The sequence below is a fragment of the Cervus canadensis genome, chromosome 30 (genome assembly GCF_019320065.1).
Source record: "Cervus canadensis isolate Bull #8, Minnesota chromosome 30, ASM1932006v1, whole genome shotgun sequence".
Classification (NCBI taxonomy): Eukaryota; Metazoa; Chordata; class Mammalia; order Artiodactyla; family Cervidae; genus Cervus; species Cervus canadensis.
The window spans coordinates 42,055,091-42,077,775 of NC_057415.1; the positions used below are offsets into that span (position 1 = coordinate 42,055,091).

General features: G+C 36.4%; 1 protein-coding gene across 3 annotated transcripts in view; it reads left to right on the forward strand.

The window, feature by feature from the left end:
• CNTRL (centriolin) overlaps positions 1-22,685 on the forward strand; it is an 81,382-nt gene that overhangs the window by 14,155 nt on the left and 44,542 nt on the right. For 2 of the 3 annotated variants that reach the window (XM_043452883.1, XM_043452884.1), the window contains exons 5-13: positions 403-544; positions 2,438-2,624; positions 5,523-5,716; positions 11,983-12,102; positions 13,003-13,231; positions 14,487-14,596; positions 16,595-16,789; positions 20,685-20,838; positions 21,813-22,033. In XM_043452883.1, coding sequence (XP_043308818.1) covers positions 403-544; positions 2,438-2,624; positions 5,523-5,716; positions 11,983-12,102; positions 13,003-13,231; positions 14,487-14,596; positions 16,595-16,789; positions 20,685-20,838; positions 21,813-22,033 — 1,552 coding nt within the window. Of the gene's footprint in view, positions 1-402; positions 545-2,437; positions 2,625-5,522; positions 5,717-8,818; positions 8,876-11,982; positions 12,103-13,002; positions 13,232-14,486; positions 14,597-16,594; positions 16,790-20,684; positions 20,839-21,812; positions 22,034-22,685 lie in introns of all 3 variants that reach the window. The other variant, XM_043452885.1, reaches the window with a different exon arrangement.

The following is a 22,685-nucleotide window of genomic DNA, read 5'->3' on the forward strand; positions in this document are numbered from 1 at the left end:
TGGCATAGCTGGTCTCTCGGTGATGACTTAAGGACCTTCTCCCATGCAGGGCGGTAGAACAGGACGGTGTGTGCTGCTGGACTCCGCAGCTCGCCCCTTGCTGCCCACTGGAGTCTTCACGGTGGTTAGTGAGACTGGCCCAGGCAGCCTCCTCTTTTCTGTGTTGTGGGATCCTGAAGTCTGATAGTAAGACAGATGGGATTCCTGGGCAGGGACAGTAAGGAAGAGTCTACTGGAGCTGTTTGGTAAATTTGTTTTTAGCCACTATTTTTAAATTCTCATTTGTAAATTACAGTTATGAAAAGCAACTCTACATAAAACCAAGCCTATTTATTTTTAAAATACAATGAAGGGACACTATCATTGTACTTACTAAGTTTGATTTTACCCTTTGGTTTCTAGCAAAATTGAAGGCATAGAAAATATGCACAATCTACAAAAGCTGAACCTTGCAGGAAATGAAATTGAACATATTCCAGTGTGGTTAGGGAAGAAGTTAAAATGTTTGCAAGTCCTCAACCTGAAAGCCAACAAGATATCATCGGTAAGTTATTCAAAGTAGCAAGAATATTTAAATTTTTTAGACCTGTTGAGGTGAAAAGATTAAAATCTAAGTTTGGTTTTTTTTTAATGGGACTTCTTCTAATGTCCTTGGTCCTTTGACCAAACATCAAATTCAGACATAACTTAGTATTCTCTATGGGAATTAAATATACACAGACCTGGTTTTGCATGACTACATGGTAACTGAGAGTTGATCTCTTAGCATTTTCCCATCTTTCATTTCATTTGAGCGTCTGATTACTCTTCTTAAGGAGACAGTGCAGGGGTTATTTTTATAATTCCATGAATTAGGTACCATTTTATTATTTCCATTTTTAAGTAAAGTCTTGGAGAGGCTAACTCTCTTACCCGAAGTCATTCAGCTTGTGCCAGAATCCATGTCATGGCATGCCTGGAGCAGAGTTCTCTTTTTTTGTTTTTTTTTTTTCAAATTTATGAATTAATCTGAATTAACCTTGATGATAGTATTAAGTGTTACAGGAAGTATTAATCACTAGCTTTTTGTAGCAAAGCAACTCTATCATGGTTCACATAAGCTGATAGTGACATGTATTTTTCTCTGTCATAAAATATATGAGTATATTTTATGATTTTCTTGTAACATTTATACAGTTAGATATTCCGTAAGCATTGCAAAGTAAAAACATTAATTTATTTAAGTCTGTATTAAAATTGAAACAATCCTCCTATAATTTAAAGAACTTAAGTCTTAAAATAGAAAATAAAAGAGGTGACTTCCAGTATGGGTCTAGATTTGCCTTCTGTAATCTTTGGATAAATTTCATCTGTCTAAAACTCACTGTTTAAATTGGAAAAAAATAGTTTCTCCCCTGCCTTCTTTATGGAAGTGGTATAGGGCTCAGATGAAATGATAAAATGTAAAAATAAAAACTTTAAGGAATATAGCCTTAGAGTATTTAGTGTTTTAAACTTTTACCAGTATAAGGTAGTAATAATAAGTAACTTTGGTTTAATGCTGTGCAGTGTCTGTACTTCCTGCTCCATCTTTATAAAGATCTGATGAGGTGACTCAGAGCCGAGCCCCACGCATGTTACACAGCGTCACCTCGGAGATCTTGGAGTTTAGCGGGTGTTTGGAGGAGGTAGCCATGAATTCATCTAATATTGCCACACATGTTCCTAAAGTAGTTGGTACATAGATAGTACTGATAACAGGAAAATCATTCAATAAATATTTTTTATTATTTATAATTTTGTAACACTTTCTCATCTCAGTTCATATTTGACATTGGCTTCAATAAGAGTGCACATCCACTTGAAAGAGATTTATTTGTGTTAGCTATTAGTAGTAGTATTTCTCAACCTTTTAAAATTCCTTTTTGGATAAATGTAAAAATCTCACTTCATAACTGTGAATGTTTCTATGTATACTTATTTCTTTTAATTATCAACTATAACAGTTATCAGAAGATTTACAAAACTTCTTTTTTATAGACATTTATATTTTTGATTTGTTCATTCAGTGTAATGAAAAGATAATAGGATTAGAGTTACCCAGTCTTGAAGTCAAATGCTATTTCATTCACATATAATCTCTGAGCTTTGAGCAGGTTACCTAAATTCTTTGAACCTCAGTTTCATGATCTATAAAATTCAGATGATATGTCATAGGTTTCTGTGAGGAATCACAGATGAAATGATATGTGGAAAATGCCCAGTATTGCTCTTGATACATTCTAGATCCTCAAATATTCTTTTCTGTTCCTCCCTTCAAACTACTGTTGGATAATGGGTTTTATGAATAGATTCCTTGTCATGATAATAGCAATTTCCTTGCCTTATTACTTCCCTTAGGTATGTTTATGATGTTTTAATTCAATTATGCCAATAATAATATTACATATCATTTTAGCTCCAAGATGTAAGCAAATTGAAGCCACTTCAAGATTTGACTTCTCTGATCCTAGCTGAAAATCCGGTTGTGACCCTTCCCCATTACCTTCAGTTCACCATTTTTCACCTCCGATCACTGGAAAGTTTGGAAGGTCAGCCAGTAACCACTCAGGACAGGCAAGAAGCTTTTGAGAGATTCAGTTTAGGTAAGGTGACATATTTTTTAAAAAAATAAATTCGGATGAGAGAGGAATTTATTTTCAGAAATGATCCAGAAAAGATATATTTATTATTAACTTTATAATGCTATTAAAATTTTCATAGAAAATGGCACCATAGATCAATGAACTCAACAAATACTCATCAGGTACATACTGTGAACCAGTCACTGTATCTGGCACTGAAGATACGGCTAGGAAGATGGAAGGTACTGGCCTTCATGCAGCGTCTGTTTCAGTAGAGAAGATAAACAAAAAATAAATAAACCCAGATAAAATAACAGAGGCAAACCCCTTTTTGGAAAGTGGTGTAAAGGAATGGCTCTGAGGAAATGACACGTAAGTTGAAGGCAAAGGCAGGAGAGGATGAGGGAGAGGGGAAAGCTTATACTTTGCAATTGGGAAGATGCTGGAGAGTTAAGAGACAGAAAGAAGATTAATCTGACAGGAGGATAGCTCAAGTTAAAGTTCGGAGAGATAGGTAGGGGTTAGATGACACAGGGCCTTGGGCGTTGGGTTTATTCCAGGTGCAGCAGAACATCACTGACAACATTTAAGCAGGTGTTATATGTTAAGAAGATTATTTTTGATGCAGGATGGAGAATGACTTAAAGCAGGGCAAAATGGTGATAAGGGGCATGTTAGAAGGATATTGACTTAGGAATGTTGGTGGCCTGTATTTAGATGATAGATGTGGAATGGACAGATCCACTTTGGAAGTAGAATCAGCAGCACTTTCTAATGGATTGAATAATCCTCAAGCTTCTGGCTTAAGTAAGTGGTTTGCTGGTAATGTTTTGAAAATGGGAAAACTTAGAATACTGAGTTTGAATGTCTGTGAGGCAGCCAAGAAGAGAATCAGAAATGTGCGTCTGGGGTTCAAAGAGATCTGTCCTAGAGATGTAAATTTGGGAGTCATCAGCATAAAAATGATACTTTATTCCACTTGAATCAGCTGGCTCTCTCAGGCAGTTGGCAAGAGCAAAAAGGGGAGCCAGTTAAGAAAACAGAGAGGCCAGCAAGGTAGGTGAAAACCAGGAAGCAGTGGTTTGCAAAAGTCTGAAGATTTCAGGAGAGGAAGTGGTCAACTATGTTGAATGTCACTGAGACGTGAAGAAGAAAGATGAGCACAGAGAAGCGCTTTCCGCTGGCAACATAATAATGAGCCTGACAAGGGCAGTTAAGCAGTGGTTGGAACAAACGCTAGATTATAGATCGAAGAATGAATGGGAGGAAGACATTTGGATAAAGATTGGAAATTTCCTCCCACAGTTTCTCTCCTGTAGTACCTAATAAATGAGTTTTTAAAAGTTAAAGAAATTTCGCCAGTCACTTCCACACCAGGAAATTGTCAGAAGCATCAAAGCTAGTAATCAAAGAAACAGAATATTCAAGAGCGAAGTGGAGAGACAAATCATGGCTTAGCTTCTTTGGTCCTTGAGAGGACAAGGAGATGCGATCAGAGAAGAATAGAGTGTCTCTTGATAAGCAGGATGGGACACTTTCTCCATCAGAAGGAAGAGAAGATGTGTGTAGGTGTTAGTTTTATTGCTTTGGTGGTAAGAAAATGAGGGGTTTCTACTGGTGGGGTCTGTCTTATCAATAAAGTATGAGATCATCAACTGAAAAAAGAAAATAGAAGGAGTATGGGAGTTTTGAAGGGAAGAGGAAGATATGAAATAGCCTAACACAATAGTTATGTAATAGTTACAGGCTATGAACCTGTATGTTCAACCATCTGAAATTGATGTTAGTCCTTGTTTATTGATAAAAACAGCAGTTTCATGTAGTTTGATCCAACACTTGAGAAATGTGGTTAACTTTTATTAGTTTGGGATCCCCCCTAACTCAACATTTGTTGCCCAGAAGGTGATGTTTTGGAATAATTAAAAAACATAAATGATGCAAAAGGAAGTCATGTTGGGGGAAATGTTTAAAGTACTTAGGATTCATTCGCAACTTTGAATGTTAATTAGGAGCTTTTAGTGATGCTGAGCTCTTGGGATCCAGTGGTAACACAGATAGGCGCAGTTTCTGCTTTCATAAGACTTGAGTGGGGAAGGCAGACACCAACTTCCCCTGTGATGAGGGCCACGGCAGAGGTGCAGGGCGGCATCATAGTCTTCCTGAGAAGCATCTTATCTGGGGAGGGTAGAGTCAGGGCTGGCGTCTCATAGTGTTTTATTTTAAAAAACCAAACCTGGAGGATGCAGAATAGGCCAGTAGGAGACAGAGGAAGACAGTTCTAGGCAGAAGGTGTGAATAAAAGCCTGCAGCTGAGAACAGGCATCAGAAAACTGAAGAAGTGGAATCATTTCAGAAATGTGTGCTTGAAAATGGGACTGGAGAGGGGATTTGGGACCAAATCATGAAAAGCCTTGTCAGTTCTTGATGTAAACCTTTTGGATCCTATCCTAAGCATCATAGGAAGCCTTAGAAGGATTCTTAAGATGTCTTCCCTGGTAGCTCAGCTGGTAAAGAATCTGCCTGCCATGCAGGATAACATGGTATTTTATTTTGTAAACATGCTTGCAGCATCCTTTAAAGTATAATCACTAATACCAAATAAAATTTTGCATGTTTTTTTCTAAGAGACCTGGAAAAAGCCACCTCATTTATCAACACACTAATTGAATTAAATGCTTGGAATTAAAATGTTTTCTTTTAAAATCATTATCCAGATGATTATGCCTTCCTTGCTTTTAGTATAAATCACTTTCTAGCTCAAAATAGTCTTTTTTTTCCTAGACCATAGTGAATAATTTAAAAAGTAGAATTGTATTTTTACTATTCTAAGACTTCTTTTGCTGTTATTTAAGAAATAGTCCTGCCTTTCTTCAAATAGAAAATGTAATGACTCATAAACTATTCAATTTGTACTGGTAGAAGAGGTAGAAAGACTGGAAAGAGACCTGGAGAAGAAGATGATGGAAACTGAAGAGCTTAAAAGCAAACAAGCACGGTTCCTTGAGGAAATGAAAAATCAAGATAAATTGAACAAATCATTAAAAGAGGAGGCTATGCTACAAAAAAAGAGCTGTGAGGAGCTCGAGAGTAACCTTAACACGAAAAATGAACTGGTAAGTCCGTATTTTACATTGCCTTGACTGTATTCTCTTGAAATAGAAATTCTCTGTTCTTAGGTCTGAAAACACAACTTCCTGACCATAGAATGGGGAAGATGTGGTTTAACAGAAATAATGTGCTGCAGTTTTGACATGTTGTAGTTGACTGCGCACTGTATGGTGTGGCTGCCCAAAAGATGCATGTACTGTCTGGGACCGTGACCGAAGCCTTCAGATAGTCAAAGGGCTGTTTCATGGAAGAGGGACTGGAGTTACTGATGAAGCTCCCAAGAGATAAAATTAAATGGCAAATGGTATTATAGGGAAGCAGTTTTTCATTTTGTAATGAAGAGGAAATCTAATAGCTGTCTTGAGATAAAATGTGATAACTCTGGATTGTGTTTGCTATCACTGAAACAAGCATGTACGTAGAAAAAAGATTAAAAAAAAATTAGTCAGGGAGATGGACTAAATCACCTTAGAAGACTTTTTCGACCTAGAGAATCTGATCCTGTAAAATTATTAGGCTACTTTCCTTGAAGGAAAAAAATAGCTCCTGGTACTCTTTTTTTTTTTTCATTTGACAATTCTTTCTCTGATCTAAGCATAACTTTAGAGAACTGTACTTCTCATATAATTAATAGAATTCCCCCCCCTTTTTTTTTTGTTTCCCTCTTTCAAAATTGGCATTCTGGCTTAATTACTTGATTTGTTGACAAGAATTCTGCCTAAACACTTACATTTTTAAACAAGGGGGAAAAAACCGTTCCCTTCTCTGTGTGAAGAGAGAAATTTTTGCTTGAAGTCTACATGCCGCTTTCCTGAGCACTTCTTTATCAGTGGGGGACATGGTAAAAATCAGGACAGCTTTCCCAGCTCTGCTAGCCAAATATTCATAACATTTGTAGCTTTCTTCATATGCCTTTTATTTGGAGGTAGTTTTCAAATATGCCTACCATGTTCTGAAGGCATATTATATACAATGTTAATAATTCAATGATTATCAATAGTCTTATACATACATCTGTTGCACTCCTTCCCATAATAGAATGGATTGATGAGTAATTAAATCATTGGAGACATATTACAGTCAGTTTTATTTTAGCAGTGAACTCTTTATGCCATCACTTAATGTTTGTATTTAAAATACAAAAAACAATACTTAAAAACAGTACTTACTGTGTTAAGTTCTTGGTATCACATGACATTTGTGAACATTTAATAAATTTTCCTGAGTTATTAATCTTTTTTGGTAGTATAAAATTCACTTTTATTACTAAGATAAAGGAAGATTATAATTTTCATATGCTGAGATTTTCCATGCATGTTAGTCAACCTGCTGAAACCTTGGCAAAGTATTGTATTTATTTATTTTTAATTGAAGGACAATTGCTTTACATATTGTGTTGGTTTCTGCCAAGCATCAACACGAATCAGCCATGGGTTTACCCGAGTCCCCTCCCATTTGTATTTTATATTTGTGTGCTATCCCAAAATTATAAGTTCTTACAGTTACCTAGTTTTCTCTTTTGTTTGTTTATAATGTTGATATGTTTGTGCTGTAAATAAATGTTTTGTAAATCATCAACAGTTTTTGCTGTTTCTTTTCTGTAACTATTTTTGGTTAGAAAGCAGACTGTGCTGTTCTTTAAGTCTTTATGTTATTTTTATCATTAACTATTTAAAACACATTATATACAAAGTTAATGTTTATTAAAATGAATAGACAACATAAATGTATACAGTGGAAAATGAAGATTTCATTCTTTCCCTATCCCATTCTTTGGAGGTTAGTATGTATCCATTTTGTTTTCTATGCTTATGCAATATATATTAATTACACACGTAATTGAATATATATATACATATATATACCTTTGAATGTTTTCTGATTTAAAAAGAATCTTACTGTATATTTTTTAAAATTCTGCCTCTTATTTTTTATAAAACAGTATATCATTGGACAGCTCTCCAAGTTAAAAACTACATATACATGTACATGTGTGCACACATATATACACACACACATAAGTTCTTTTTCTTTTCAAAGTTTGTATTGTGTTCTGTTATATGGATTTTCCATAATTTATTCAATCTACTGAATATTTAGGTTGCTGCCACTTTTTTGTTATTAGGAACAGAACTGTAGAGAAAATCTTTTTTTAAAAAAAAAATCTTTATGCCTTATACATTCATACTAGTAATTCCTTAGCATAATCACTGTAAGTTTAAAATTTTTTAATTTTGATAAATATTAATGCACCCCTCAAAACACTTATAATTGTTTCACACTTCTATAGGATTGGGTGAAGGAACCCAGTCCTTCAGTTGATATTATTTTGAGCTTGTAAATAGGGTAGAAAAAAATGGAATCTCACTGCTTCAGTTTCACAGTTTTTTTTAGTTATTGAAGTACTGCATATATGTTTATTAATTATTTTGTATTTCTTCTTTAAATTCATCTTGTTTTACTTGTTTTTTGTTTTTTACTTGTTTGTTGTTTTATGATTCCAAAGAACTGTTCTATGTTTTAAAAGAAGAATTCTGTGTCTTATTTTAGGAACCTACATTTGGAAAACATTTCCCATTATCTTATACAGAATGTCTGGTGGTAATATCATTTATAGTTGTAGAATATTCTAGTCTCATAAAGTAATTCCTCATGTAGTATGTAGATTAACTTCTAAATGAAATCTGATAACATTGAAGGAAAACTTTTGGTGGTCATTTAACCTGTAATGGTCCTTCTTTCCTGCCACCAACAAATAATTAACTTTAATATTAATATTTCTCATTGTCTTTTTCAAGTTATTTAAGTTATTTAACTCTTGTTCTTGTTTCCTCAGTTTTAAAATGAGGACTATTTACCTGCCCTGTGACTAAGTGAGGTTATGAATCTGAAAATGATTTAAAATGAACTAAACTGAGTAATATGGTAGTAAATTTGAAACTCATAGGTAGGATGATGATAAAATGCGTCCATATAAAAATAATGCAGGTGTTAATAAGCATGTCTTCCTAAGGTAAGTTGTCAGTAAAGAGCAGCTCTCGTTGTCATAGCCTCGCTCTCTGGATTTCTCCAGGTGATGCTGTCTGTTTGCTTCTTTCTCCTTTTAGCCCTTGTCTTGGTTTCTTGCAGACCCTTGTCTGCCGATTCTTTATTCTTCCTTAAAGGTAGTTTGTTCAGGGCTGAATTGTACACTCTTCATGGTTTGCATGATAACTCGTGTTAATATACTTACGGACATTTTAAGTTTTGAAACTGGCTTGCCTTTTGAGAAATGTGCTTGTGTGTGTATGTATTTTTTTTTTTCAATGTGTACATAGGAGAGTGAGTATAAATGTGGGGAAAAGAATTTGTATTATTTTTCCTACTGGTAAATACGTTAACTTCAGTCAACTCCTGATTATCCGCAGCTAACACTGTGACTCGCCTCCTTTCCAGGGCCGTAGACTCCCAGTTTGTTCTCACGTATGCATTTCTTCAGTGGACATTTATTGAGTGCCTACTGTATGCTAAGCCTACCGCTGTAAAAGACACAAAGCACAGAGTATTTCTTGGTAAAGTTGACCCTTGAACAACGTGGGGGTTATAACCCATGGGTAACTTTTAGTTGACCCTCAGTATCCTTAGTTTCTTGGCATCCGCGGGTTCAACCAACCACTAACTGTCTAGTACTACAGTAAATACTATTGGAAAATACCTGCTCAGTCAAACCTGCATTGTTCAAAGGTCAGACTGTTTGCCTGCAGAGGCCAATTCATGTATCCTGCATGGTTCCATCACATTTGTTTTTCCCCACTGCCACCGAAGAAGGAAATGGCAACCCACTCTAGTGTTCTTGCCTGGAAAATCCCATGGACAGAGGAGCCTAGCAGGCTACAGTTTATGGGGTCACAACAAGTTGGAAACGACTGGGCAACTGAGCACACACTGCTGCTGATCTTTGAGGAGAAGAGCCCAAGAGTCGTCGACACTGTTGGTTGTGAGGTGCTTTCTTGAGACTCAGGGACTTGTGAGCATTAGTGAAGCATTTGTGTGGGTAATGTGCTTGACACCCCACGGCAGGACATGGAAGGCAGTGTAGTGTAACAGTGTTAGATTTGAAATCAGGAAGCTTGGAATTGAGCTCTGCCTCTTCCACTATCAGCTGTGCAACTGGGCAACTTATTTAACCTCTCTGTACAGCTTTTGTCATCTCACCGGGTGGTTGTGAAGATTTAGTGAGATAGCACACGCCAGATGCTTAGCTGAGTGTCTCGCATACCGTGAGTTCTCAGTCAGGATTACCCGTTATCCCTGTTAGCCTTGCTTCCCCTCAGATGGATAGTCAGGAGGTGACTGAAAGGTAAATCATGCACGACTTTGATTTCTTGGACCTTATAAAATGTTCATGTTTGTTTTTGTTTTATTCTCTTCAGCTTGCATTTTTGTATTAAAGAAATTTTTCTGCATGCATATTTTTTGTCTAGTATCTACTGTTGAATGCTGGGGGCAATGAAAAAGCAGAAATCACTTAGTGGACCTTTGAAATGAATCAAGAATTGGTTTAGTAGAAAGGGAGCTGGTACTGGTAGTTAATAAAATATTTAATTTCTAACACTAATTATCTAACATCTGACAAGTCAGTTAACCAATCTGGGATTCAGTTTCTTTTTTAAGTTATTTATTTTAAATGAAACAAAGATGAATACTTTTAATAATAAAAGGTACAATTCACAAAGAAGATATCATAAACCACTGGACACCTTAACAACAAAGAAAGAAAGATATATAAGCAAAAGTCAGAAGAAATATAAGGGAAAGGAAAAAATACATAATCATATTAATACGTTTCTCTGAGAATATTTTATCAAGTGCAGAAAAAATAAGAATAGGAGCATCTTGAGTGATATCATTAATAGTTTAAATAAAATAGATTTATATTTAATCTATATTAATCATATCCTACACAAATATATTTAAAATTTTGTATTTCATGCATTGTTATTAGATGTCCATAGAATATTTAGAAAAACTGGCAAAAAGATAAACATTACTAAATTTCAAAAAGTAGAATTCTTTTTTGTGTGTGTGATTCAGTTATACATATGTGTTATTCTTAAATTTATTTTCCATTATAGGTTATTACAAGATATTGACTATAGTTCCCTGTGCTATATAGTAAACCTTTGTTGCTTGTTGCATATTGTTTTAAATTAGAAATCTAGCATTCAATTCATACTGTCAAATGTGGAATCAAAATGTCATAAATTTTTTAGTTAGGCAAGAATTCATAAGTTTTCTAAAATATATATATTATTCATATATTTATATATGTGTGTGTACAAAAGCTTTTCTACTATGCTTGATAAAGTCTTGAGAACATCAAAAAAAAAAGAGATGGAGAAATTGAAAAACATAAACTAAATGAAATAGGAGCACTGAATATGAAATACAAAAAGTGAAACAAACTAGGTAACAGTAAAAGATCCTCATATAGTCCAGTTGTTTTTAAACATGGCTGCTCATTAGAAACAAATCTGGAGCTCTGGCAAAAAAAAAAAAACAGCGATACTTGGGCATTTGTAGTTTATTTATAAATTCAGAAGATTAGATTAAATGATTTGTTTTCTTTTAGCTCCTAAAATTTCCAAGAATAACTAAAAAGTTGTAATATAGTAGGATTACTTTATTAAAAATTTAATAATATCACATATTTGGATCTGATTGAGCTTATTTATATCCCTTATCCTCTATTACAAAAATAATGTTCTAAACACTTAAAACCAAGATGTTGTTAGCCAAAATATGACAGCAAGAGCAGTAAAACAGTTAAAACCAATTTCCTATTTTCATCCTTCTCACTCCTAATTTCTTTGTAATTAATATCTAATATCATGCCTATCCATGAAGCTATCATTAATCAATTAAATAAATTAGTACCAATTATTATAAAAATCAGGAAGCAGATACTTAGTAGACTAGTTACTTAAAAATAATTGATGAGTTATTTTCACATTTGGATAAAGCAAATTTAAATGATTTTTTAAAAAACTTTTCATTATATCCTAAAATAATAAACTTCAAAGGTCTCTTATGTGATCTCTTATGAAAGGATAATTTTGTGTTTCATTTTTTATAATACTTTAGAATTAAGATAAAATGCTCTTAATGTTCTATTTGCTATGGCATTTTTAAAAATCTAATAATCAGTTATGATTAAAACTTGCCACACCAGTCTACCTTTATACTGACTTATTGAGTCTGTGTGTTGTTTCTTATCAAATTGGGCCAACAGCTAAGACAGAAGACCATGGAACTAACACGAGCATGTCAGAAACAGTATGAACTGGAACAGGAGTTGGCTTTTTATAAAATCGATGCTAAATTTGAGCCACTAAATTATTATCCCTCAGAGGTGAGTTATTTTAATTTTGTAGTAATCCAAGTTAAAGTCAGGATAGAAGGGGGCAGGGGAGGGCAGGGTAGTGGTGATGTTTAAAAAAATTTTATTGTTAATCACATTCTTGTAATGAGGCTATCAGCAGAGTAAATGTATTTTGGTTTAGTCTGTGAATGATCTAGCTCAGGGAGGTAGAGCAGTGTCCATAAGAGTTTAAAAGCCCCAAAAGGATATTTGCCCACGTCCATATTTGTAACCCAGAGCAACCTCTGATCGTCAGTTATCTCACTCAAAAGTGTAGTTTGATCAACTTCCTTAAATCCAAACTTCCAGGAAAACTGCACTGCCTCTTTCAGTGACCATGGCATAGTCATCTCCCTGTATGGTTTGTTCAGGAGTCACTGGGTTCACTATTCATCAGTCACTATTTATACAAATACCATAAATGTCACTGTAATGGAAAGCCATTTAACCTCCAAGATCCAGTGATTCCAATCAACATCATATATCATTTAGTAAAAATTCAGTAATTAAAATTTATTAGACTGAGATTTTACTTATATGCCAGCCAAGAAACCAAAATACAACACCTAGACATCTGATTTGAGAGATTCAGTGGTACTTAAAAAAGCGCATATCTGTAGGTACTTCCTTCATCAATCAGTCCAGCTCACTCTTCAGGGATAGGAAGAGGAATCTTCTTGAGAGCATTTTTTTGTTCTAGTTCCTTTTTAGTATTAAGAATAAGATACAAGAATTTTATATATAGTTTTATATATCTTTTTAACTTCTATATATGTAAGATTAGTATTTAGGCAATTCTGTGCTATATTCTTCACTAATAAAACGAAAAATGTCACTTGACTGCATAGCAGTTACTTACTAAAGCATAAGCTGTCTTTATTTTGTTTTTAGTATGTTGACGTTGATAAAGCCCCAGATGAAAGCCCTTACATTGGCAAGTCCAGATACAAGAGAAATATGTTCGCCACAGAGAGTTACATTGCGGATAATGCCCAGTCAGTTGAGATCAAGAGGATGGAGCCAGAGGAAGGGGAGCAACTTAGAAACGAGCATGTGAACTTGAAAGCCCATATGCCACTGGACACACAGCTGGAAGACAAAGAGAACAAAATAAGTACAGGTTAAAACAAGTTACTTTCAGTTCTTTAAATATGTAAAAAGATTGAATATATATGCTGATTTTTTAAATCTAGTTAAACATGCTGAAGGTATTTATTATGATGTTGTTTACATGAGAAGTTTACAACAAAAGTAGTGATTCATTGAGCAGGTTCTTTTTTAATCATTCCTGTTATGAGGGAGAATTATACTCTGACCATAATTTGGCAACATGTCCAGGGGCTCCAAGAATGCTTAAATCTGGTTGTCCTGACAACAAATTCTTCTCACCATTGGACCTGCACGTTCACAGGCACAGTTAGTAATAACTGAAGCAAGTGCAGTTATCGATTGCTATACGTGTTGCTGAAACCTGAAGCAGTGCTTTGGGTAAACCGGCTTAGTGTATTCTCCTTAGGCTTGGGTCTAAGGCTGACCTCTGACTCTTCCTGACCTGTCCCACACTCCATTTCCTCAGTTGCCTCCCAAATCATGTAATTCAAGGAATCTTACCACTTCCTGGCAGCCAGTCATAAAGAGAAAGAAATCAACCCAAGGGGACACTTAGAGACCTTCCAAATGGCAAGCTTTGAATGCACTTACCCACTTAGCTGTATGCATATGAAGGAATTAGAAAGCAGTCTTGAGTTCATGCATCTGTCTCCCTGGTAATGATGGCCCATTGTGGGGATCTCAGCCAGTGAGATTAGTGGCCCATCTTCCCTTGGTTGGCAGCTAACTGGAAAACTCAGAAGGCCAACAGAGGTTGACCTGGAGACAGGAAAAATGAGGCTGGCTGTCCATGTCTGCATACACTATATTCAAGGCTCTGGAAGGGAAAAGCAAAACTAAATCAGATATATGTACTGACTAGCTTCAAGGGGGCATAGTTTTATAGGAGGTGGGGAAGGAGGAAGGGGGAGAGAAATTAGAAATTTGAGGTAGAAAATCATTGATTTGTAAGTGCATATTTTCAAGCAAAATCCTTAGCCTCTCAAAAGTTCCTTAATTTGGGGACTATCAAGTAAAGCCCCTTTTATGTTAAGAATTTTACAAGTAAATGAATCAATTATAGCTCTATGTCATATCATGAAACTATTCTATAGATTAATAGAGAGGAAAACCATCTTAAGCAATTACTTTTTTATATTCATGTGATGTATAATTACAGAGTTAAATTGGGGGGGAGAGGAAGTTATTGCTAAGAAAAAGGTAGAAATTTGAGAATTAAAGATTTTTCTTGTGTGTGTCTGTGTGCATGGTTTTTAAATTTGTAGCACAAGCTCGACTATCAGAACTGCATGGTGAAATAGAAAAGGCGGAACAACAAATTTTAAGAGCCACTGAAGAATTTAAACAACTAGAAGAAGCTGTACAACTTAAAAAAGTAGGTTAAAGTAAAGCTGTATTGCTAAGAGGAAATGCCAAAAATGAGATGTGCTTCCCTCTTCATAACTGTGTAAAGACTGTCTTCAAACAGTCTTTAAATCATTGCTGCCTAATTAATTGTGGAATAACAAATTTCAGAGTCAAACATGGTTCTAGCATTTTCCAATTTCATTTCCTGCCATTCAGGATGACATCTTATTAGCATTTTATAGAGTATACAGGTATATATTACTTTTATGTAAAAAAAGATACATTCCATCTACTCTATTATGAAAGTGTCTAATTTATCAAGGGAAACTCCTTCCTAATATCTTTCCTAATTTAATTAAACAGTCCCCACCATTAAGATCCTGGGACCTAGATTAACAGCCAGAAGACATCTCTATAATAACATTATTAAACACAGGCAGCAAAAATATAAATGATATAAAATTCAGTATATAAAAAGATGATGTCATGAAGAAGTAAACAGCTCAGAACCTGTAACGTAGTTGAATAGGAAGAAAGTTAAAAAAAGGAAGTATTTTGACATTTTAGTTTTTAAGTATGTAAAAGGTTTTAATTATTTGCAACTTCTAAAAATCAGTATTTCAAAATTTTGATGGTAACTGTATTCACACCATAGTAAGTAGAAAAGAACATGAAGTCCAAGTTACATATTCTTTTAAAAAGATACCCTGTGTTGTTACTTTCAGATTGTTTAGTAACCAGAAATTGATTCGGGTTTGTGTGGCAGTTGCTGCCTGGGCTGGGCCTTGAGTAATGAATAGCTGTGTTCCTCCCTCCAGGACAGGAAGTAGGCAATAGATAATAAAAATAAGTTTAGAAGAAATGTATAGATAAACAGCATAGGTTTTAGGGAGGGGAAAAACGAAAATTAGCAGAAACAATAAAAAGGATGTAGATTGGGGCGGCCCACAGAGGCCTTGCTGAGGAGGCGACACTTAGGCTGAGAAAGGATGAGAGGGAGCCAGTGAGGGCTTCCGGGTGGAGGTGACCGAGTGTGCAAAAGGCTTCAGACTAAAGAGTCCCCTGCAGAGTGAGGGAGCATGTAGTCAAGATGAGGTTAAAGCTCATGCCAGCATCATAGACCATTTTAAAGGGTTTGAATTTTATCCTGACTGTAATAGGAAGCCTTTGAAGGACTTTAGGTGGTAGAGTGGCTGATCTTACTTGTATTTTTATAAGGTCACTCTCCTACTTGCTGAGAGTGAAGTGGGTTGAGAGGTGGAAAGAGTGGAGATGTGTGCATTGGTTTGGAGGCTGTGGTCTGGCACAGGCGAGACATGGCGGCTTGGACTACATAAGTGACGGCAGCCACGGAGAGGAGGGGGCTGGGTGAGGGTCTGGCGGGGGCGACGGGAGGCAAAGAAGGGGTGGTGACGGGAGATGAGGCGCGCAGAGCCGTCAAGAGCAGTTTATGAGAATTCAGAATTTACAGGAATGTTTTAAAACAGCACTGGCCAAAGCTTTATGTAGATAAATTGATAGAAGTAAATAATGTACAAAGTATTTAAGTAAATAGATCCTTATAAAATGTATTTAGGAAAAAATAGCTATTTTAAGTGAGTTATTTATATATTTTTAAAATATTTATATTTTTAAAGATAATAGAGCCTTATAATAAAGGCTTTCATTACACTGTCAGTTAGTTTGATATTCTAATACAAGGGTAGGTGTTGTATAAAGTCAACTACTGTTAAGGCTATGGTTATTATTATTAATAATTTATGTTATTTGTACTGGAATGACAAATTTCATTACTACCTGCATTTACTTTTCATAAGCTCTTATAAACATTTTTACATGTAATAAAGATAAAAGCATAAGATATGAATGGGTTGCCTAGATAACTCTTACATTTTACTTTTACTAAAAAAAATCTGATAGAGCATGCAATTGTACTTTTTAAAATTGTACTAGTTGTTTTCTATAAATTTGAAAATCAGTGTTTCTGTCATTTGCTAATTGTGTATTGGGGTGTGGGGGGAATTAGATTTCAGAAGCAGAGAAAGACTTTCTTTTCAAGCAGCTGAGTGGCAGGATACAACTTCTAAATAAATTACGCCAGGAAGCTCTTGATCTAGAAATGCAGATGGAAAAGCAAAGAGGAGAAATTGCTGAAAAGCAGGAGGAGATCAAGGACCTCCAAAGAGTTATTGATAGTCTGGATTCCGAAGACCCAAAACATGTAAGTAAACGGAGAGAGCTTTGGCTTGTTCTGTGGGAGTGAGAATATCATTTTTTCTGTTAATAGATATTATGTCTCATCATTTTTAGTCTCAGAGTCCTTTCTGAAAATCTCTTAGCTTGACACACAAATGTGAGCGACATGTTTATGTGTGTGTGTGTGTATACAATATGTGTGTGTATACATATTGTTTGTTGTTTTTATTTAGTCACTAAGTCATATCCAACTCTTGCGCGACCCAGCTGTAACCTGCCAGGCTCCTCTGGGATTTCCCAGGCAAGAATACTGGAATGGATTGCCGTTTTCTTCTCCAGGGAATCTTCCCAGTGCAGAGGTCGAACCTGATCTCCTGCATTGCAGGCGGATATTTTACCACTGAGCCGCTGGGAAGCCCACATGGAAAATTAGAGATTTTAAATAATATATAATATGGCCTGTAATATCTTCCCTTATCACATTTATTTGCTCAGAAGTCGACCACCCCATGTAAGGCCCCTAAGGACAGGAACTGTATCCCCAAGGGCCAATACTATGTTTAGAATGATTGCATTAAGGAAAACAGGGAAGATCAGGCCTATCGCTCCTACTCAAAGCTCCTTTTCTTGCTGTTTGAGTTCTGTGATCTATGAGTGTAATTAGACCCTAGATTGTCTGTTTGCTTTCAACAAACAACTGTGACAGTCTTGGCATACAGGGAGTCCAGTACACACTGGGTGTCTGTGAAGTGTTACATACAGAAAGAGGTGAAAGGAAAAGGAGGACAGGCATGCAAGTTTTGAAGATAGTCAGAATCAAGGTGTTAGTGGGGATGAAGCATGCAGGCCAGATTTTAAGACTCCTGAAGTTTAGTTCTAGGGTTGTAACTTTAGTCTGAGTACGAGAGGGTGTCTCTCTTTAATTCATTTACCCAGAAGGAGCATCTTTTTCCAGTTTGCACAAAGTCACCTTATTGGCTATTGGTTGGCACCTCATTTTATGCTGCAAAATGTGAACATTTTAGCAAGAGGGAAAGAATCAAGCTTGGTATTTTGCATATTTTTCTGCAGATATAGACTAACTGTTATTATCTAATCAGATGAAGTATCTTTCTGAATTGCAAATAGCATTTAAAAGTAAAAGCTTGAGAGATGAGAACGCAGTTAATGAGATATGATGAGAAACAAACGTATTAAGTGACAATGATGTGTCTTGCATTGTACTTGGTTTTAGGCATATACGGTGAGGAACTTTATTTTATTACAGCATCCAAATGAGATTGGTGACTTTTTAACTTGCATAAGATGAAAAAAAAAAAAAAAGTGGGGGGGCTTCTCTAGTTGCTCAGTGGTAAAAAAAAAAAAATCTGCCTGCTAGTGCAGGCAATGTGGGTTCCATCCCTGGGTCGGGAAGATCCCCTAGAGAAGGAAATGGCAACCCACTCCAGTATTCTTGCCTGGAAAATTCCATGGACAGAGGAGTCTGGCGGGCTACAGCCCATGGGGTCACAAAAGAATCAGACTCAACTTAGTGACTGAACAACAACAAATAAGATAAAAATATGATGTAGAAAGATTAAATGATTTCCCAAGTCTCCCTTTTAAGAAGAGGCAGAGCCCATGCTTATGCTGCTACAATGACTTTCTCCTCACAGAGGAGTTACAAATCTAAAGAGATTAATTACTTTTAAAATTAGCTCAGTGCCAAGCCTAGTCAAGTTTTCAGCAAACGTTAAGCATTTAACAAGTTTTCAAAAGCAAAAGATACTATGTAAAAATCAAATCCCCTTTTAGTTAGAGAAAACGGTTCACAGCTAGAAGCAGAGGTATCCGAGGAACAGACGTAATAAGGGGAGATGTGTATCCCCGTTCACTGTGTAACTGCGCCCTGTGGAAGCAGAAGGTAACTACCCCTGGAGGGAATCAGCCTGTGGGAATCTGTCGCAGAGGTTTTCGCGATTGGCTTGGGGGAGCTTCCTGTGTTGTGATTTAAAGCGGGGAGGGTGGGGCCTGCTTGCAGAGGCTGCTTGCGATTGGACGGGCTGGGTTGCCGCTCAGTCTCCGCCAGGAATGTGGTTTGAAGAGCTGGGAGGTTAGAGGCTCGGAGGCGCTTACAAAAATGTGACTGTCAGAGAGGGAAGTGCACATGAATTTCAAGGCAACATTAGAAAGCGTTCCGCCCACAGCTCCTCTGTTCTCAACGGCTCGGTTTTAACAGGACACATTCTAAGTTAAGGTATGATCATTCTCTCTCTCTCTCTCTGTACAAAGGACTTAGAAAGGAGGAGGAGTCAGAGATGTAAGTTCCTGTTTTTACAGTACCTCTATTGTGAGCTCCACAGTAGTAAAATCGCTGACTATACTTTTGCTCCCATGTGTTTAATGCAGATCATTGATGTATTGAACTAATTTTTTGTCCTGCATGTAGAGATTTCAGTATAAGTTTTAATAGTGAATTTTTAAGATTTATTGATACAGATAAGAGGACAGAAGATTTTAAAAATTCACTCTGAGCCACAAAAATCCTAAATTTACTTAGAATTTAAACTTTTATCTTTAGTTACCTTTTGAGAAAGATTTCAGATGGGTATTTTGGGAGAGTAGGAGGAGTTTTGAAAATCCCATTGAGTCAAGCTGGCCCTCATCTATTCTTCAGAAATGGAGAGACTTTCTTTCTTGAATTTGGAGGCAACAGCATGTAAAATCAAGGAATGTTCTTTTATAATCAAATTATAGTCTTAGACTTGAGAAGCATGGAGTTTGTTACTCAGATGGATATAGTTCTTTCTCCTGATAACTTTCTCTTGATTTATTTTTGTTCTGTTCCTCTGATCCTGTGGGGGCAAACTAGAGCTATGAGAGTGTGAGTGGGAGGACACAGGTTCTCTGGGGAATTATTTTGTCTCCATAAGAACAGTTGCCTAAGGAGACCTGGGCAAGTCATTTGGTGGATCTGAGATTCAGTTCTCATGCGTGAAGGAGTTAGACTAGATCATTGGTTCTGTTTTTCATCCCAGCACACCTGAGAAACACAATCCAATCCTTTGAGTTAACAGTAGCTCCCTAAAGCAATGACCGCCAAGGTATGTGTGGGTGTGTGAAAGCTCTTTTTCTACCAGGGATATAGGTAGTGGTTAGAGAAGGGAGTGCCTCCATAGGGCCCTCCATCTTGAAGATCACTGGCCTAAATGGTCTTTGAGGTCTGTCTCAACTCCCAGTTTATAGAACTTAAATGTTTCTTTGTATAAAGAATTGAAAATAAAATTGAATTCTAAGGAAGTATTTATGTCATGTCTCTGTTTCCCCAAAAATATTATAAAAACATTACTTTGCTGACAAAGATCTGTCTAGTCAAAGCTATGGTTTTTCCAGTTGTCACGTATGGGTGTGACTATAAAGTTGGACCATAAAGAAAGCTGAGCGCCAAAGAATTGATGCTTTTGAACTGTGGTGTTGGAGAAGATTCTTGAGAGTCCCTTGGACTGCAAGGAGATCCAGCCAGTCCATCCTAAAGGAGATCAGTCCTGAATATTCACTGGAAGGACTCATGCTGAAGCTGAATGCTTTGGCCAATAGTTTGGCCACCTGATGGGAAGAACTGATTCATTGGAAAGACCTTGATGCTGGGAAGATTGAAGATGGGGGAGAAGGAGACAACAGAGGACAAGATGGTTGGATGGCATCACCGACTCGGTGGACATGAGTGTGAGCAAGCTCCAGGAGTTGGTGATGGACAGGGAAGCCTGGCATGCTGCAGTCCATGGGGTCACAAAGAAAACTGTTCATGTGAATACAACACAGTGTCTGACACAAGACAGATGCAAATTGTTACATTTTCTTTTCCATTCTTCCTTATAAATGTTATTAAGGATTATTTTTATAAACGTTGAAAGAATTTGGATTTTTTTTTTCCAATTTAGTGCCATATGAAGGCTCAGAAAAGGGGTAAAGAACAACAACTTGGCGTTATGAACCAGCAGTACAGACAGCTTGAGAGCCGTTTGGACGAGATACTTTCTAGAATTGCTAAAGAAACGGAAGAGATAAAGGACCTTGAACAACAGCTTACTGAAGGTGAGAATTCTAAGTATGCTTTGAGGTACATCAGTTTCAAAATGACAGGCATTAATCCAAATATTAGCCGAACATGCTTCAGCTGTTAGTGCTAGTATTTGATAGGGAAATATTTACAGAGTTCTCAAAAATGTTTGACAAAGTTAAAAATTTTTATTTCGGTTTTCTTGGGTTGATGTCCCACTGAGTCAGGTCACTATGGCAAGAAGTCCATACGTGATCACGATAAACACTGGCAGGTGACTGTCGTCTTCTAAGGCATAAAATCCTTGTCACTTACAACTGCTATCAGGCAGTCCGTGTCTGGTTATAAGGAGAGTGCAGAAAGAATTTTAGAATCTATTTTTGCAATGCAGATTTAAATTGTGACATTGTCAAAATAGTGGAAGAGGAAGATACTAGCCTGCAGTGATAAGAACCTTGGCTTGGTGTAAAAAGATCCCAGTCCTTGTTTTGCCATTATCAGCTGTGTGACCTGGGACAAGTTATTTTTGTCATGATCATTAGTTTTGGAGAGGATTAAGTGAGAGAGTGTTCATAAAGTGCCTGGACATAGTAGGTACCCAATATGTGATTGGTGGTTTTTTTTTTAAGTCTTCTGGTTATAGGTTCATGCTGCCAATCTTGGTTTTGACTTGGTTTTGTTTTGTGTGTCCAGTAGTAAGATCTCAGCTTTGTTGCACATTCTTCATTATTTTATTTGGAGATTACTACTTTGAACTTTTCATAAGTAACACCAATGACTATACTGTTTTTATTGTGTACATGCTTGATACTCCTGTACCATGGATAATAGGGGGGAAGCTATTATTGTATCTTAAATATGAAAAATAAGACAGTAGGAAATACTTGGAAGCTTAGAATTTCATTCTTAGTTAGTAACAAATAGCTAAGGAGTCTAAATGCAGTAATAATATATCCTGAAAGCATTTTCTTGTAAACATCCTCACCTTCCCTTTCTCTGTCTTGCTCAGGCCAGATAGCAGCAAATGAAGCCCTGAAGAAGGACTTAGAAGGCATCATCAGTGGGCTGCAGGAATACCTGGGGACTGTTAAGGGCCAGGCCGCTCAGGCCCAGAACGAGTGCAGAAGGCTGCAGGATGAGAAAGAGGTGTTGCTGCAAAGGTTGACTGAGGTCGAGCAGGAAAGGGACCAACTGGAAATAGTTGCCTTAGATGCAGAAAATATGAGGAAGGTATGATTTGTTTCTCCTTGTCTGTTTCCCTGGCCTCAGAAGTAGGTGGCGTCCAAATGAGGCTCGTTAAGGAAGTCAGCGCCAGTGCGGCTGTGAGTGACAGGAGTGGCTGCTCCTGTTTGGGGTTTCCCCTCTGTGATACGCTTGGAGTGACGCTTTTTTCCTTTACTAAGAACAGGAAGATTATTTTATCAAAATTTCTATCCCCGAAAAGTACTGTGCTCAAATAACTTGAAAGAATAAGAAAGTGTAGCTGTTATAATTACTATATTAGATGTTCATATTTTATTATTTGTGCAGCAAAATTAAGTACAACACAGTTTTTCTTATTCTTGTTGTTGTTACTTCATAATGTTAGTGTTATCTTACAGATGACAAGACGGGCACATCGTTGTAAATTAAACCCTTCCATGCTTGATTGGTTGACACTCATTCACAGATTTCACTTGCTTTGTTTAAGTTGTTTGGCAAACTTTCTATTGCAAGAGAATCCAGGTTCCCAAACCTCATCCTCAGTAGGGCTGTCTTTGGAAATTTGAATTAATATGTTTTAATGTTATGAAATTTATCAGGCATATAAGAATATCAAAAATATTTAGCACCATGTATCAACAACTCAGCTTAAAAAATAAAACATACAGATATACTTGAA